Consider the following 13,285-nt stretch of genomic DNA (forward strand, 5'->3'; position numbering starts at 1 on the left):
ATCAATTCAACAGGAAGATATAACGATTATCAATGTATATGCACCTAACTACAGGGCACTGGTTTATCTAAAAGATTTGTTAAGGGACTTAAAGGGAGACTTAGACCCCAATACAATAGTACTGGGGGACTTCAATACTCCACTCTCAGAAATAGACAGATCAACAGGACAGAAGATCAACAAGGAGACAGTAGATTTAAACGACACTATAGCCCAAATGCATCTAACAGATATATACAGAACTTTCAATCTTACAGCTAAAGATTTTACATTCTTCTCAGCAGGACATGGAACCTTCTCTAGGATTGACCACATACTAGGCCATAAAGCAAGTCTCAGCAAATTCAAAAGAATTAGAATCATACCATGCAGCTTCTCAGACCATAAAGGAATGAAGTTGGAAATTAGCAACTCAGGAATCCCTAGAGCATACGCAAACACATGGAGATTGAACAACATGCTCCTGAATGAACAATGGGTCATAGAAGAAATCAAAAGAGAAATCAAAAAATTTCTGGAAGTAAATGAGGATAACAGCACAACATTCCAAAACTTATGGGATACAGCAAAAGCAGTGTTAAGAGGAAAGTTTATATCAATAGGTGCCTACATCAAGAAATTGGAAAGGCACCAAATAGATGAGCTTTCAATTCATCTCAAGGATCTAGAAAACCTACAGCAAACCTACAGAAAACATCCCTAATTTGGAGAAAGAATGGGACATCCAATTACAGGAAATACATATAAATCCTAATAGACATGACCAGAAAAGATCTTCACCAAGATGCATTATAATGAAACTCACCAAGGTAAAACATTTAGAAAAGATTCTAAAATGTGCATGAGAGAAATGCCAGATTGCTTTCAGAGGATCTCCAATTAGATTCACAGCAGAATTCTCATTGGAAACCCTATAGGCTAGGAGAGAATGGCAAGATATATTCCAAGTCTTAAGAGAAAAAAACTGTCAACCCAGAATACTACACCCTGCTAAGCTCTCATTTATGAATGAAGGTGAAATAAAGACCTTCCATAACAAACAGAAACTGAAAGAAAATGCTTAAGGAGATGCTATACACAGAAACACAGAAACATGGTCAGGGGCTCCATGCTTCCACATGCACAGACACACAGCATCTCATAGCAGAGGGAAATCGCATCACAGGAACAAAAATCACAATTTAAAAATAAAATCAACCAGAAATGCCAAAGAACAAAGGAAAAACCCTAAGAATACGGAAGACTCTATGAAATTGCCATAAGAGCAATACTGATCTTCAATAATGGAGGCTAAAGAAAAAAGTTTGAGTATATGACAAAAAAGGAATTCAGAAAATTAATAGATCACTTAGAAGCAATCTGAAACAAATTGATGATCTAAATGAAAAGTGCTCCCAAGAAATTGACATTTTAAAGAGAAGCCAGAATGAAATACTGGAAATTAAGAATTTGAAAGACCAAAGAAAAAATGCAAAGACTTATCAAAAGAATGGATGAGGCAGAAGAGTGAATATCAGAACTAGAAGACAAACTTCTGGAAATAATACAGTCAGACTAAACACAAGAAGAAGAAATTAGAAAATTTAAAATCTTGGTTGGAGATTTACAATATTCTATCAAACAACCCAACTTACAGATCCTAGGAATTATGGAAGGTATGGAAAGAGAGAAAGGATTACAAGGCCTTCTTGATGAAATAATAACAGAGAACTTCCACAACCTGAAGAAAGAGATATCCAATTATAAGACATACATAGAACTCCAAATAAACATAACTGGAAAAGAACTTCACCACAACACATTGTAGCAAAACTCAGCTCAGTGAAACACAAAGAACATACCTTAAAATGTGAGCAAGACACACGATAAATCACATTCAGAGGAAACCCAATTAGACTCACCCTGGATCTCTCATTGCAAACCCTACAGGCAAGGAGACAATGTCGAGACATATTCCAAGTCCTAAGAGAAAAAAAAATCAACCCAGATACCCTGCAAAACTTGCATTTATGAATGAAGGAGAAATAAGGATCTTCCACAACAAACAGAAATTGAAAGATTTTCAAACTACTCGCCCAGCCCTACAAAAGATGCTCAGAATGTACTACACACAGAAACAGGAACATCACTATGAAAGACGAACACAGAAAATGACCAAGCAAAAGTACAAATTAAATCCAAAATACATACACAAGACTATTAAAGGAAACAAGGCAGGGCAAAGACAGTATTTAACAATAGTCACAATAAATATAAACAGTCTGAACTCCCCAGTTAAAAGACACAGACTGGCTGAATGGATTACAAAAGAAACACACCTTACCAACATAGATGCATGCAGACTGAAAGGGAAAGGATGGAAAAAGATAATAAATGCTAATGGAAACCAAAAAAGTGCTGGTGTGGCCATTTGAATATCAGAGAAAATAGACTTTATCACAAAAACTATTAAAAGAGACAAAGGAGAACACTAAATAATGATTAAAGGATCAATTCAACAGCGTGATGTGACTATTATAAATGTATATACACCTAATTACAAGGCACCTGGCTATTTAAAAGAATTGTTAAAGGATATAAAGGGAGATATATACTCAAATACAATAGTATTGGGGTACTTCAATACTCCACTTTCAGCAATAAACAGATCAACCAGAGAGAAAATCAAAAAGGAAACAAAAGTGTTAATCAACACCACAGACCAAACAGACCTACCAGATATCTATAGAGCCTTCAACTCGATAGCCACAGAGTACAGATTTTTTTTCTCCAGTGCTTGGAACTTTTTCTACAGTTGACTATATGCTAGGCCATAAAAAAGTCTCATCAAATTCAAAAAAATTGAAATCCTACCATGTATCTTCTCAGACCACAATGCAATTAAGCTAGGAATCAACTTAAGAATCTCTACTTCATACGTAAACACATGGAGAATGAACAACATGTTTCTGAATGAACACTGGGTCATAGAAGTCAAAAGATTTCTGGAAACAAATGAAGATGATAATACAACATACCAAAATTTATGGAATACAGCAAAAGCAGTGCTAAGAGGAAAGTTTAGAGCAATTGGTGCCCACCTCAAGAAACTGGGAAGGCACCAAAGAAATGAACTATCTATACAACTCAAGGATCTAGGAAAACAACAGCAAACCTAACCCAAAACTTGTAGAAGAAAAGACATAATTAAAATTAGAGAAGAAATCAACAAAATTGAAACCAAAAAAAATACAAAAGATCAGCAAAACAAAGAGCTGGTTTTTTGAAAAAAAAAAAAAAGTAAACAAAATTGACACACTATTGGTCCAACTAATCAAAAAAAGGAGCGAGAAGACACAAATCAATAAAATTAGAGATGAAAAAGAAAATGTAACATCAGACGCTTCAGAAATAAAAAGAGTCATCACTACAAAACCACTACAAAGAGCATTACGCCAACAAACTGGGAAAACTAGAAGGGATAGATTCCTGGACACATGCAACCTATCTAAATTGAGCCAGAAGACATAGAAAACCTAAACAGACCCATAACCAAGACATAAATTGAATCAGTAATAAAGACCCTCCCAACAAAGAAAAACCCATGACCAGATGGCTTCACTCCTGAATTCTACCAGACGTTTAATGAAGAATTAACTCCAATTTTCAAATTATTCAAAACAATTGAAAGGGAGGGAATCTTCCTAAATATTTTTTATGAAACCAGCATCACCTTAATTCCTAAATGCAGAAAAGATGCAACAGAGAAAAATAATTACAGACCAATTTCCCTGATGAACATAAATGCAAAAATCCTCAACAAAATTCTCGCCAATAGAATGCAACAGCACATCAGAAAGATCATCCACCTGGGCCAAGTGGGATTTATCCCTGGTAAACAAGGTTGTTTCAGTGTTCACAAATCAATCAATGTGATATATCACAGTAACAAACTGAAAAACAAAAACCATATGAATATATTGGTAGATGCAGGGAAAGCATTTGACAAAATACAACACCCTTTCATGATGAAAATTTTAAGCAAATTGGATTTAGAAGAAACATTCCTCAACACAATCAAGGCAATTTATGACGAACCCACATCCAGCATGATATTGAACAGGGAAATTTGGAAGAATTCCCACTGAGATCTGGTACCAGACAGGGATGTCCACTCTCACCACTGCTATTCAATATAGTCCTGGAAGTTTTAGCCAGAGCCATTAGGGAAGAAAAAGAAATCAAAGGGATACAATTGCAAAAGAGGACGTTAAACTACCCCTATTTGCAGATGACATGATTCTATACATATAGAGGATCCAAAAGACTTCACTAAGAGACTATTAGAACTCACGGAAGAGTTTGGTAAAGTAGCAGGATGTAATATCAATACAAAAATCAACAGGGTTTGTATACACAGATTTTGCCATGACTGAGAAAGAAATTATAAGATTAATACCATTCACAAGATAGCTACAAAAACAATCAAATATTGGGAATAAATTTGAGCAAGGGTGTCAAAGCTCTCTACAATGAGAATTGCAAAACATTAAAGAACTAAATAGAAGATGATACAAAAAATTGAAAAATCTTCCATGTTCATGAATTGGAAGAATCAATGTCATCAAAATGTCCATTCTTTCAAAAGCAATTTAAAGATTCTATGCGATACCAATCAAAATACCAAGGACACGCTTCTCTGATCTAGAAGAAATGCTGAAATTCTTTTTATTTTTATTTTTTTTTTATTTATTTATTTTTTTTATTTTATTTTGACAGGCAGAGTGGACAGTGAGAGAGAGAGACAGAGAGAAAGGTCTTCCTTTGCCGTTGGTTCACCCTCCAATGGCCGCCGCGGCCGGCGCGCTGCGGCCGGCACAGCGCGCTGATCCGATGGCAGGAGCCAGGAGCCAGGTGCTTTTCCTGGTCTCCCATGGGGTGCAGGGCCCAAGCACCTGGGCCATCCTCCACTGCACTCCCTGGCCACAGCAGAGGGCTGGCCTGGAAGAGGGGCAACCGGGACAGAATCCGGCGCCCCGACCGGGACTAGAACCCGGTGTGCCGCTAGGCGGAGGATTAGCCTAGTGAGCCGCGGCGCCGGCCCGAAATGCTGAAATTCATATAGAGTCACAGGAGACCTCAAATAGCTAAAGCAATCTTATACAACAAAAACAAAGCTGGAGGCATCACAATGCCAAATTTCAAGACATACTACAAGGCAGTTATAAGCAAAACAGACTGGAACTGGTACAAAAATAGTTGGATATACCACTGGAACAGAATAGAAACCCCAAAAATCAATCAAAACATCTACAACTAACTTATATTTAGCAAAGAGATAAAACCGATTCCTGGAGCAAGGACAGTCTCTTCAACAAATGGTGCTGGAAAAACCAGATTTCCACATGCAGAAGTATGAAGCAATACCCCTATGAATTAAAGATCTAAATCTACAACCTGATACCATCAAATTAATCAAGAACATTGGGGAAACCATGTAAGACATTGGCACAGGCAAAGAATTCCTGGAAAAGACACCAGAGGCACAGGCATTCAAAGCAAAAATTATCAAATGGCATTAATTCAAATCGAGAACCTTCTGTACTGCAAAAGAAATACTCAGAAACTTGAAGAGGCAACTGACAGAATGGGAGAATTTATTTGTAAACTATGGAACCGATAAAGGATTAATAACCAGAATCTACAAAGAGATCAAGAAAATCCACAACAACAAAACAAACAACCCAGGTAAGATGGCAAGCATTTCAGGCATGGAAAGCCAAGACACTGTGGCAAAATATATCCCACATGAAGTATCTCTGTGCATGAGACACCGTTGGAAAGAAGGAGCAATCAAAGAAGGATGTACTTTTCTCTGGAGGGAGGAGAGAACTCCCATTTTGCTTATGGCCTTGTCTAAATACCGACAGAGCTTGTGGTCACAAAAGGTTTATATAGTTTTGGCAGCTCATGTCAAGAGCCTTGGTGATCACTGGCGTCATATATAAGAGTGTTAATTGTTAAATTAACAACAGAAGTCACTGCACTTATTCCCCATGTAGGATCTTTGTCCTTAATGAATTGAGAATTAACTGCAAAACCTGTTCTCAAACAGTACTTTATATATTTATGTGTGTGGGTGGGTGCAAACTGTTGAAATCTTTACTTAGTATAGAATTGGTCTTCTGTCTATAAAGTTAATTGAAAATGAATCTCAATGGAGAATTGGACTGGGAATGGGAGAGGGAGGAGGAGGTGGGGTGGGAGTGTGAGTGGGAGGGCGGTTATGGTGGGAAGAATCACTATATTCCTAAAGTTGTACTTGCGAAATTTGTATTTCCCAAGGAAACCATTTATGATCATTGTTCTCTAAAGATCAGCATTTACATTTACCTGCATCATAAATACTATATCAGTTCTCTAGTCAGAGATTTTACAGGATTTAATTAATGAAACACTGAAAGTACTCCTGAATATTATGATTGTTTACAGAAAAATCTCAGCTTTGGATTACCTTAGTTGTTTACCTCTGAACCTTCAAACACCAAAGGAAAGAGGTGAAATGCTAAATTAAAAACAACTATTTTGGTTATCTATGGTATATAGCATACCACTCCAAAATAAAATTATTAAAACAGTGAAAAAAACCCACTGCATTTCATCAACAGAGCAAGAGCACAGCAAGATCTACACTTTCAACATGAATTCTTTTCTACCTTTGGTGCCCAACATCATTGTCTTTTTAAGGTTCCTCATGTTGAAATAGAGTAGATGCACAATTTTGGTGTGGCTGAGAGGAAATATACTTTAAAAATCATATTATTTACTGTTTTTATATTTTTAAAACTCTGAGGGATAGCTGAGGTACAGTTATTTGCACAACCTCACAAAACACATTTAATAGTTTTTGATATACAAGTATTCTTCAAAAGTTCATGGAAAATATGAATTGTCTTTTTTTAAAGATTTTTTTATTTATTTGAAAGGCAGAGTTAGAGAGAGGCAGGGGCAGAGAGAGAGAGAGAGAGAGAAAAGTCTTACAACCACTGGTTCACTTTCCAAATGGCCACAACAGCCAGAGCTGGGCCAATCCAAAGCCAGGAGAGCCAGGAGCTCCTTCCGGGTCTCCCAGTGAGTGCAGGGGCCCAATGACCTGGGCCATCTTCTACTGCTTTCCCAGGCCATAGAAGAGAGCTATATCAGAAGTAGAGTAGCCAGGACTCAAACCGTGCCTATATGGGATGCCAGCACTAGGCAGTGGTTTTACCAGATATGTCACAGTGCCAGCCTTGTGTATTATTTTTTAATTCCATTTTTTCATGAGCTTTTTAAAAATTTATTTGGCAGGTAAATTTATAGACAGCATGAGAGAGAGACAGAGAGAAAGGTCTTCCTGCCATTGGTTCACTCCCCAAATGGCTGCTATGGCAGGCGTTGTGCTGATCCGAAGCCAGGAGCCAGGTGCTTCCTACTGGTCTCCCATATAGGTGCAGGGGGCTAAGCATTTGGGCCATCCTCCACTGCCCTCCCTGGCCACAGCAGAGAACTGGGCTGGAAGATGAGCAACCGGGACTAGAACCTGGTGCCCATATGGGATGCCAGTGCCGCAGGTGGAGGATTAACCAGGTGAGCCACGGCGCCAGCCCTTCATGAACTTTTAAGTACCCAGTACATCAGATATTACTTATCTACATCTGAATAAAAAAATTAACACAACTTAAAGCCCACCATCCTGTTGTTCACTTAAGTCACCCATTATTCCTTTTGATTATTGCTATTTTTAGGCTTCTGGTCACTTTTAACTTTTAATATATTTAGATTCTGGATCATAGTGTACCTTTCTATCCCTAATGACACCTTCAAATATTTTTATATTTCGGTTGCTCCTATTCTTTCTCCTTTGTCTTCATTATTATGAGTTTTTCCCCCCTTCCTTTCCCTTCATCTTACAGATTTCTATAACAAATAGTTGCTTGCGTGGTTTTATTAGCAAGTAATAACAAAACCACTCATCAGCTAATGTTTACATGAAACAAGAATCTTATTTTTATTGGTTTAAAACAGTTCATGAGAATGTCCATAGTACCCAAAACAATTTACATGTTCAACATGATCCCAATCAAAATTCCAAGGACATTCTTGATGGAAATAGGAAAAATTTCCTAAAATTCATATGGAAACAAAAAAGACCCCAAAAAGAGGCCATCATTGTGGTATAGTGGGTAACGCTGCCACCTGCAAATGCCAGCATCCTGTATGGGGTGAGTCAAGTCCTTCCATCTCCTGACTGACCTCTTTCACTCTGTTCCATTTTCACCCCCTTTCTGCTTGCAGAATCCCACAGTATCCTTAACTGTGGTAGGCAAGCTACACATTGGTATTCTCTCCAGAACAAGCTCTCTCATGTTTTGCAATATGAACAGAAAGAGAACTTTCCACATCTTTAACTTATGGTTCCTTTTTAATTAACAATTTTTTGGTTCATCTCTCTCATCATTTATTTTTATTATAAGCAGTCAGAAGTTCCCAGTCTACATCTTCAATGTTTTTGCTTGGAAATCTCCTCAGTTAAATACCCAATATTATTGCTCAGAAGTTCTAATTCTACAAAACACTAGGACATGATTCAGTTAAATTCTTTGCTATTTTATTATAAGGATGGCCTTTAGTTCAGTTTCATTTAACCTATCTCATATTTCCATCCAAGATCTTGCCAGAATGCCCTTTAATATCCACATATCTGTAACATTCTGTTCACGGTTACCCATATATTCTCTAAGAAGATGAAGCCTTTCTTTGCAGCTCTCTCTCTTCCTAAGCCATCACCAGAATCACCTAACAATAGTCTCTTAACAGCAATGGAGGCTTTTCCTTGCACATACTTCAAAATTATTCCAACCTCTACCCCTTACCCAGTTCTAAACCCAATTCCATATTTTTGGATAGTTGTTATAGCAGCGCCCCACTTCTCAGGCTGCTATGACAAAATACCAAAGGTTGGGTGGCATACATAAGAGAAACATGTATTCTCACTGGAAGTCTAAGGTTAAGGCGGATGTCATCTTGCAAGACCTCTCTTCCTTGCTCTCAGATATCTACCTGTTTTCTGTGTGCTTCCATGGCCTTTCTTAAGGGGGAAAGTGGAGGGGACAAGAAGATGGAAAGGGAAAGAGAGCATGAGTACAAGCTCCCTGAGGTCTCTCCTCATAAGGACATTAATCCCGTTGGGTCAAGGTCCTACCCATATGACATCATTTAAGCTCAATTACCTCCTAAGGATTCATCTCTAAATACAGCCACATAAAGGGTTTCATTGTATTAATTTTAGTGGAGCACAGGCAGTCCATAACACTCACACATATAAGAGAAGGAAAATGTTTGTTAATTAAAAAAAAAAAACATGTCATTATATGCTGTAAAACATCAAGGAAATATCCTCTAATACATCTTTATGCATTTTGAATTTTCCTAAATTAATATGCTTCAAATTCTCTTATTTTTTCTTATTTTTAACCACACACATCACAAAATACTTTATCAACAAGGTGCATTTGTGAGAAGGAATGTTATATACTTACGTTTCTGTTGGAATGGTAATTGGAGTCATTCTGTAATTCAAAAATGGACTTGAAATCTCAAGAAACTGGTCAGGCTTTTTTATTACAATATCTGAAATGTAACAAGTGTACTGTGATGTACATTTTAAAATTCTTCAGAATGGCATGCACAATTTAACATTTAATGAAGTAATGGTTAGGCTATTCACCCAGCAAATTTCAATAAATTTGAAAGGAATGTTCAAAGCAACATGGTTTTATTGAAAGAATACACAGAGCTTGAGTCTCCCACACAGAGGCAGGGACCCAAATAGCTGAGTCATCACCTGGCGCCACCCAGGGTACATACTTGCAAGAAGTTTGACTCAGAACTCAGAAACAGAGTTGGTCCCCAAACCCAGACACCCTGAAATGGGACATGGACATCTCAAATGGGATCCTAGAAGCCATGCAACACTCTTCATTGGGAGGAGCCTTGACGTGAGACCCTCTCAGTCATGGTGGAATCTCACCAATCATGAGATTTCCATCTTCAGGGTAGAAAAAATGTGCTTATTGACACAAAATGACACAACAGTTGGTAGGTAAGTCAGAAGATACTTGTTCACTATTGTTCTTATCACTCAGGTGTGACTTAATGCTCTGGATGAATAACTGTTTCAAGTGTCTCAATGAACTTAAATGAAACACAGCATATAAAGGTAAAAGCTGATTCAAGTGTCATGTGCATGCTAATTTTGGTTCAGCAAAGATGATAAAGAAAAGAAGGAAGGGAGCAAGGGAAAGAAAGCAACGAAGAAAGGAAGGATGGAGTGAAGGAAGGAAGACAAACTAGGAAGTTCTTGTTACCCAAAGCAGCAGATGCATTTGATTGGACCAGCAGCCCATTTTAGAAACTCAAGGAATATACATAAATGACCAAAATATTTAAGTAGGAGGGAGAGAGTTGAAATGAAGTGACCATTTCTCATCTCCATACAAACCTGCTATTTCTTTAATCTTTGTGCTTTTTTGGCAAGATAATGTACATTAGGCTAGAGAAATTTTTGCTATCAGCTGTACTGGCTGTCCCGATGTAGGCAGAAAGCAAATGTAAAGAAAATTAGATGTTTAACAGTTGTTATTTATATTTTAAAGATGTATGAATCATGGTAGGAAATAACAGGCGAGAAACAGGTAAATATTATGATCTGTGTGGCTTTGTAGTTTTAGGATGCTGAGTACCACTGCGACTTATGTTTTGCCCTGTTAATGGGATATGGTTCTCTTTGTTACTTGCAATGAAGAGTTGGCAACATTTGAAGTGGTAACAAGAGTCATAGTAGTTCAAAATCATTCCTACCACTAGGAGTGCAAACCACTGTTCAGGTTTCATAGGACCAATGACTTAAGAAATCTATGAATAATCTTAGTAATGATTCCTTCAGTAAACGGCACTGAGTGTGTTCATTGTGGCTTTATACTTTAATCCATGTGACAGACCTGTGAATGCAGCACATACTTCTAATTCAGGGCAGTTCAATTACTATCAGTTTCTAAATATAAATTCATAATTCACAGATTATGTTCTACTGGATGCCCTACAGTGATTTTGACCTTAGTAATACACTCCAGTGACTAAGTATACATGATTTAAATTTCTCTAATATGTACTACAAATTAATGTTGCATTATTCAAATAATGACTTTGGACTATCTGATCACTTTAGACATGAACCAAACTTCTTGACTATTGGGATGGAGATAATTAATCCTTAAAAGACTTAAGATTTGGGTATAAAATTCAATGTAGATTTTAGATGCAATGTTGGTTGATTTACTGTTACGTATCTTTCATCACACAACTGTTAGGTCTTTGCATTAGGAAATATTAATTAGAATTATTTTAAGACATCGTAATACAAACCTCGAGCTTCATCTGTTATGACAGCTTCCTTTTTCTGACGAATAAGCTTCCAGGGAGAGATGGGAGGTGCTTTTGGTGGTGGAATGAGAGGACAAGACCTACTTCTTGTTACCAAAACGGGATGGCTATAGATATGAGACAGTCCATATTCTCTAAGTTTCTCAGCAGAATCTGCCTAAAGGATAGAAAGTAGATCCAAAAAGATTCTTACAATTGTCTCCAATGTTTAAAATACTTTTGTCCTTTAAAAAATACTACTTTATAGTGATATCATGGTAATAAAAAAAACCACCCATATTTCCACCTTCCTTATTTTTAATAAGCACTATCACCATTTTTTTTCTTTCCAACTTTTACTTGTTCTGAGGCCTTGTTTCCTTACTCACAAAATGAGATATTACAAAAAGCAGCTTAGATTACTATGAGATGGTGAAAATCTTAGCCTACCAGTTTTGGTTCAAAAGTAATGTCATTATTTTTATAGGTTAAAGCTTTACCACCACTGGTTAACATGCAAAGTTTTTCTTTTTAATCACTGTCAATTGCTACTTGGTGTTCAAAAACATTCACTCTTCGACATGGTAAAAGGTTACTTTATCTACAGTTCACGCCCTTACCATCCTACAGGGAGTTCCTTCATAGGAAATCCCCATCATTACTCAAGACAATGGAGATATTCATAGAATTGCTGGGGACAGAGGCTGCCTACTCCTGTAAAGTCAAGTTGCCAACATTTGAATATTCAGAACTCCCACAGACAATCTTCTTTGGAATAATTCAGAATAATATTTAAACAGAACTTTGGTTACTGATTGCTGGCTGAAATAGCACATAAAATATATAATATGTGAAAGGTACTGTGACATTCACAGCTTATTTTAACATTAAAAGTAAAATAAAATATTAACTATATTAAACTGAATTTTACCAATAACTTTTTCTTCTTAATGATTTTTCAACTTTCATCTCTATACAATATCAACAATTACTACTGTAAATCTGTAAGATGTTTAAATTAGGAATGAAATCCACCTACTTATTAGTCTATTCCAAATTACTGTGTTAGCTAGAACTTGCCTTGCTGTTAGGACTTTGCTTCTAAGTAGTTTGTTTTGTACCCCCCTGAGGCACAAAATAGGTGGGAATATCTGTGAGGCATGTCAGTTCTTCTAGGTATAAGCAAAATAATTGTAACTGAGTTAGTGTTTGATAAGTCCAGGAGAGCCATTTAAATGTGTTATATTCAAAATGAGAGGAGCAGGATTCAACAGTTTTAAATAGTGTCCTAATTAAGAAGTAGAGGAAACTCATTATCTTGTTACCCCTTTTACAGATTTTAGCAATTTACTGGAAAGCATCCAGACACCTCTGATATTATACTTACAGTGGATTTTCAAAACTTCGTATAGATTATCCAAAGCTTAAACCTTTTCCCTAAAACCTTAACCCAGTGAAGTTTGAAAAGTTTCCATGAGTAAAGTCATTTGAAAATAATCATTATAAAGGGAAATGATGGAAGATGTCATTCAAGAAGACGGTGCCTCAGTATGTTACTGAGAAAATGCACATTACTATAAAAGAAAAAAATTAAAGATTTTATTGAAATACAGTGTACATACAAAGAAATGCACATAAATATACAGATGAATGTTGGTTTTTCTTGTGGGTGATTGTATCAAACTCAAAACCAACACTGAAGTTAGAAACAAAGCACTACTAATCCAAGAGTCCTAACTATTTTTTCCCTCTGTGTCTTTTTTTAATGTGAAATAAGAATATATTATAAATTACATGGTATGATTCAGTGTGGCATTATAACTATATACCAAATGATATGGCATCC

General features: G+C 36.6%; 1 protein-coding gene across 4 annotated transcripts in view; it reads right to left on the bottom strand.

The window, feature by feature from the left end:
• Positions 1-13,285, bottom strand: part of ADGB (androglobin) — a 215,760-nt gene that overhangs the window by 119,287 nt on the left and 83,188 nt on the right. For all 4 annotated transcript variants that reach the window (XM_051855270.2, XM_051855271.2, XM_008263621.4 and 1 more), the window contains exons 11-12: positions 11,443-11,617; positions 9,558-9,648 (exon numbers count right to left, since the gene is read on the bottom strand). In XM_051855270.2, coding sequence (XP_051711230.2) covers positions 9,558-9,648; positions 11,443-11,617 — 266 coding nt within the window. The remainder of the gene's footprint in view (positions 1-9,557; positions 9,649-11,442; positions 11,618-13,285) is intronic.

This window comes from Oryctolagus cuniculus, chromosome 5 (assembly GCF_964237555.1).
Source record: "Oryctolagus cuniculus chromosome 5, mOryCun1.1, whole genome shotgun sequence".
NCBI classification, from domain to species: domain Eukaryota; kingdom Metazoa; phylum Chordata; class Mammalia; order Lagomorpha; family Leporidae; genus Oryctolagus; species Oryctolagus cuniculus.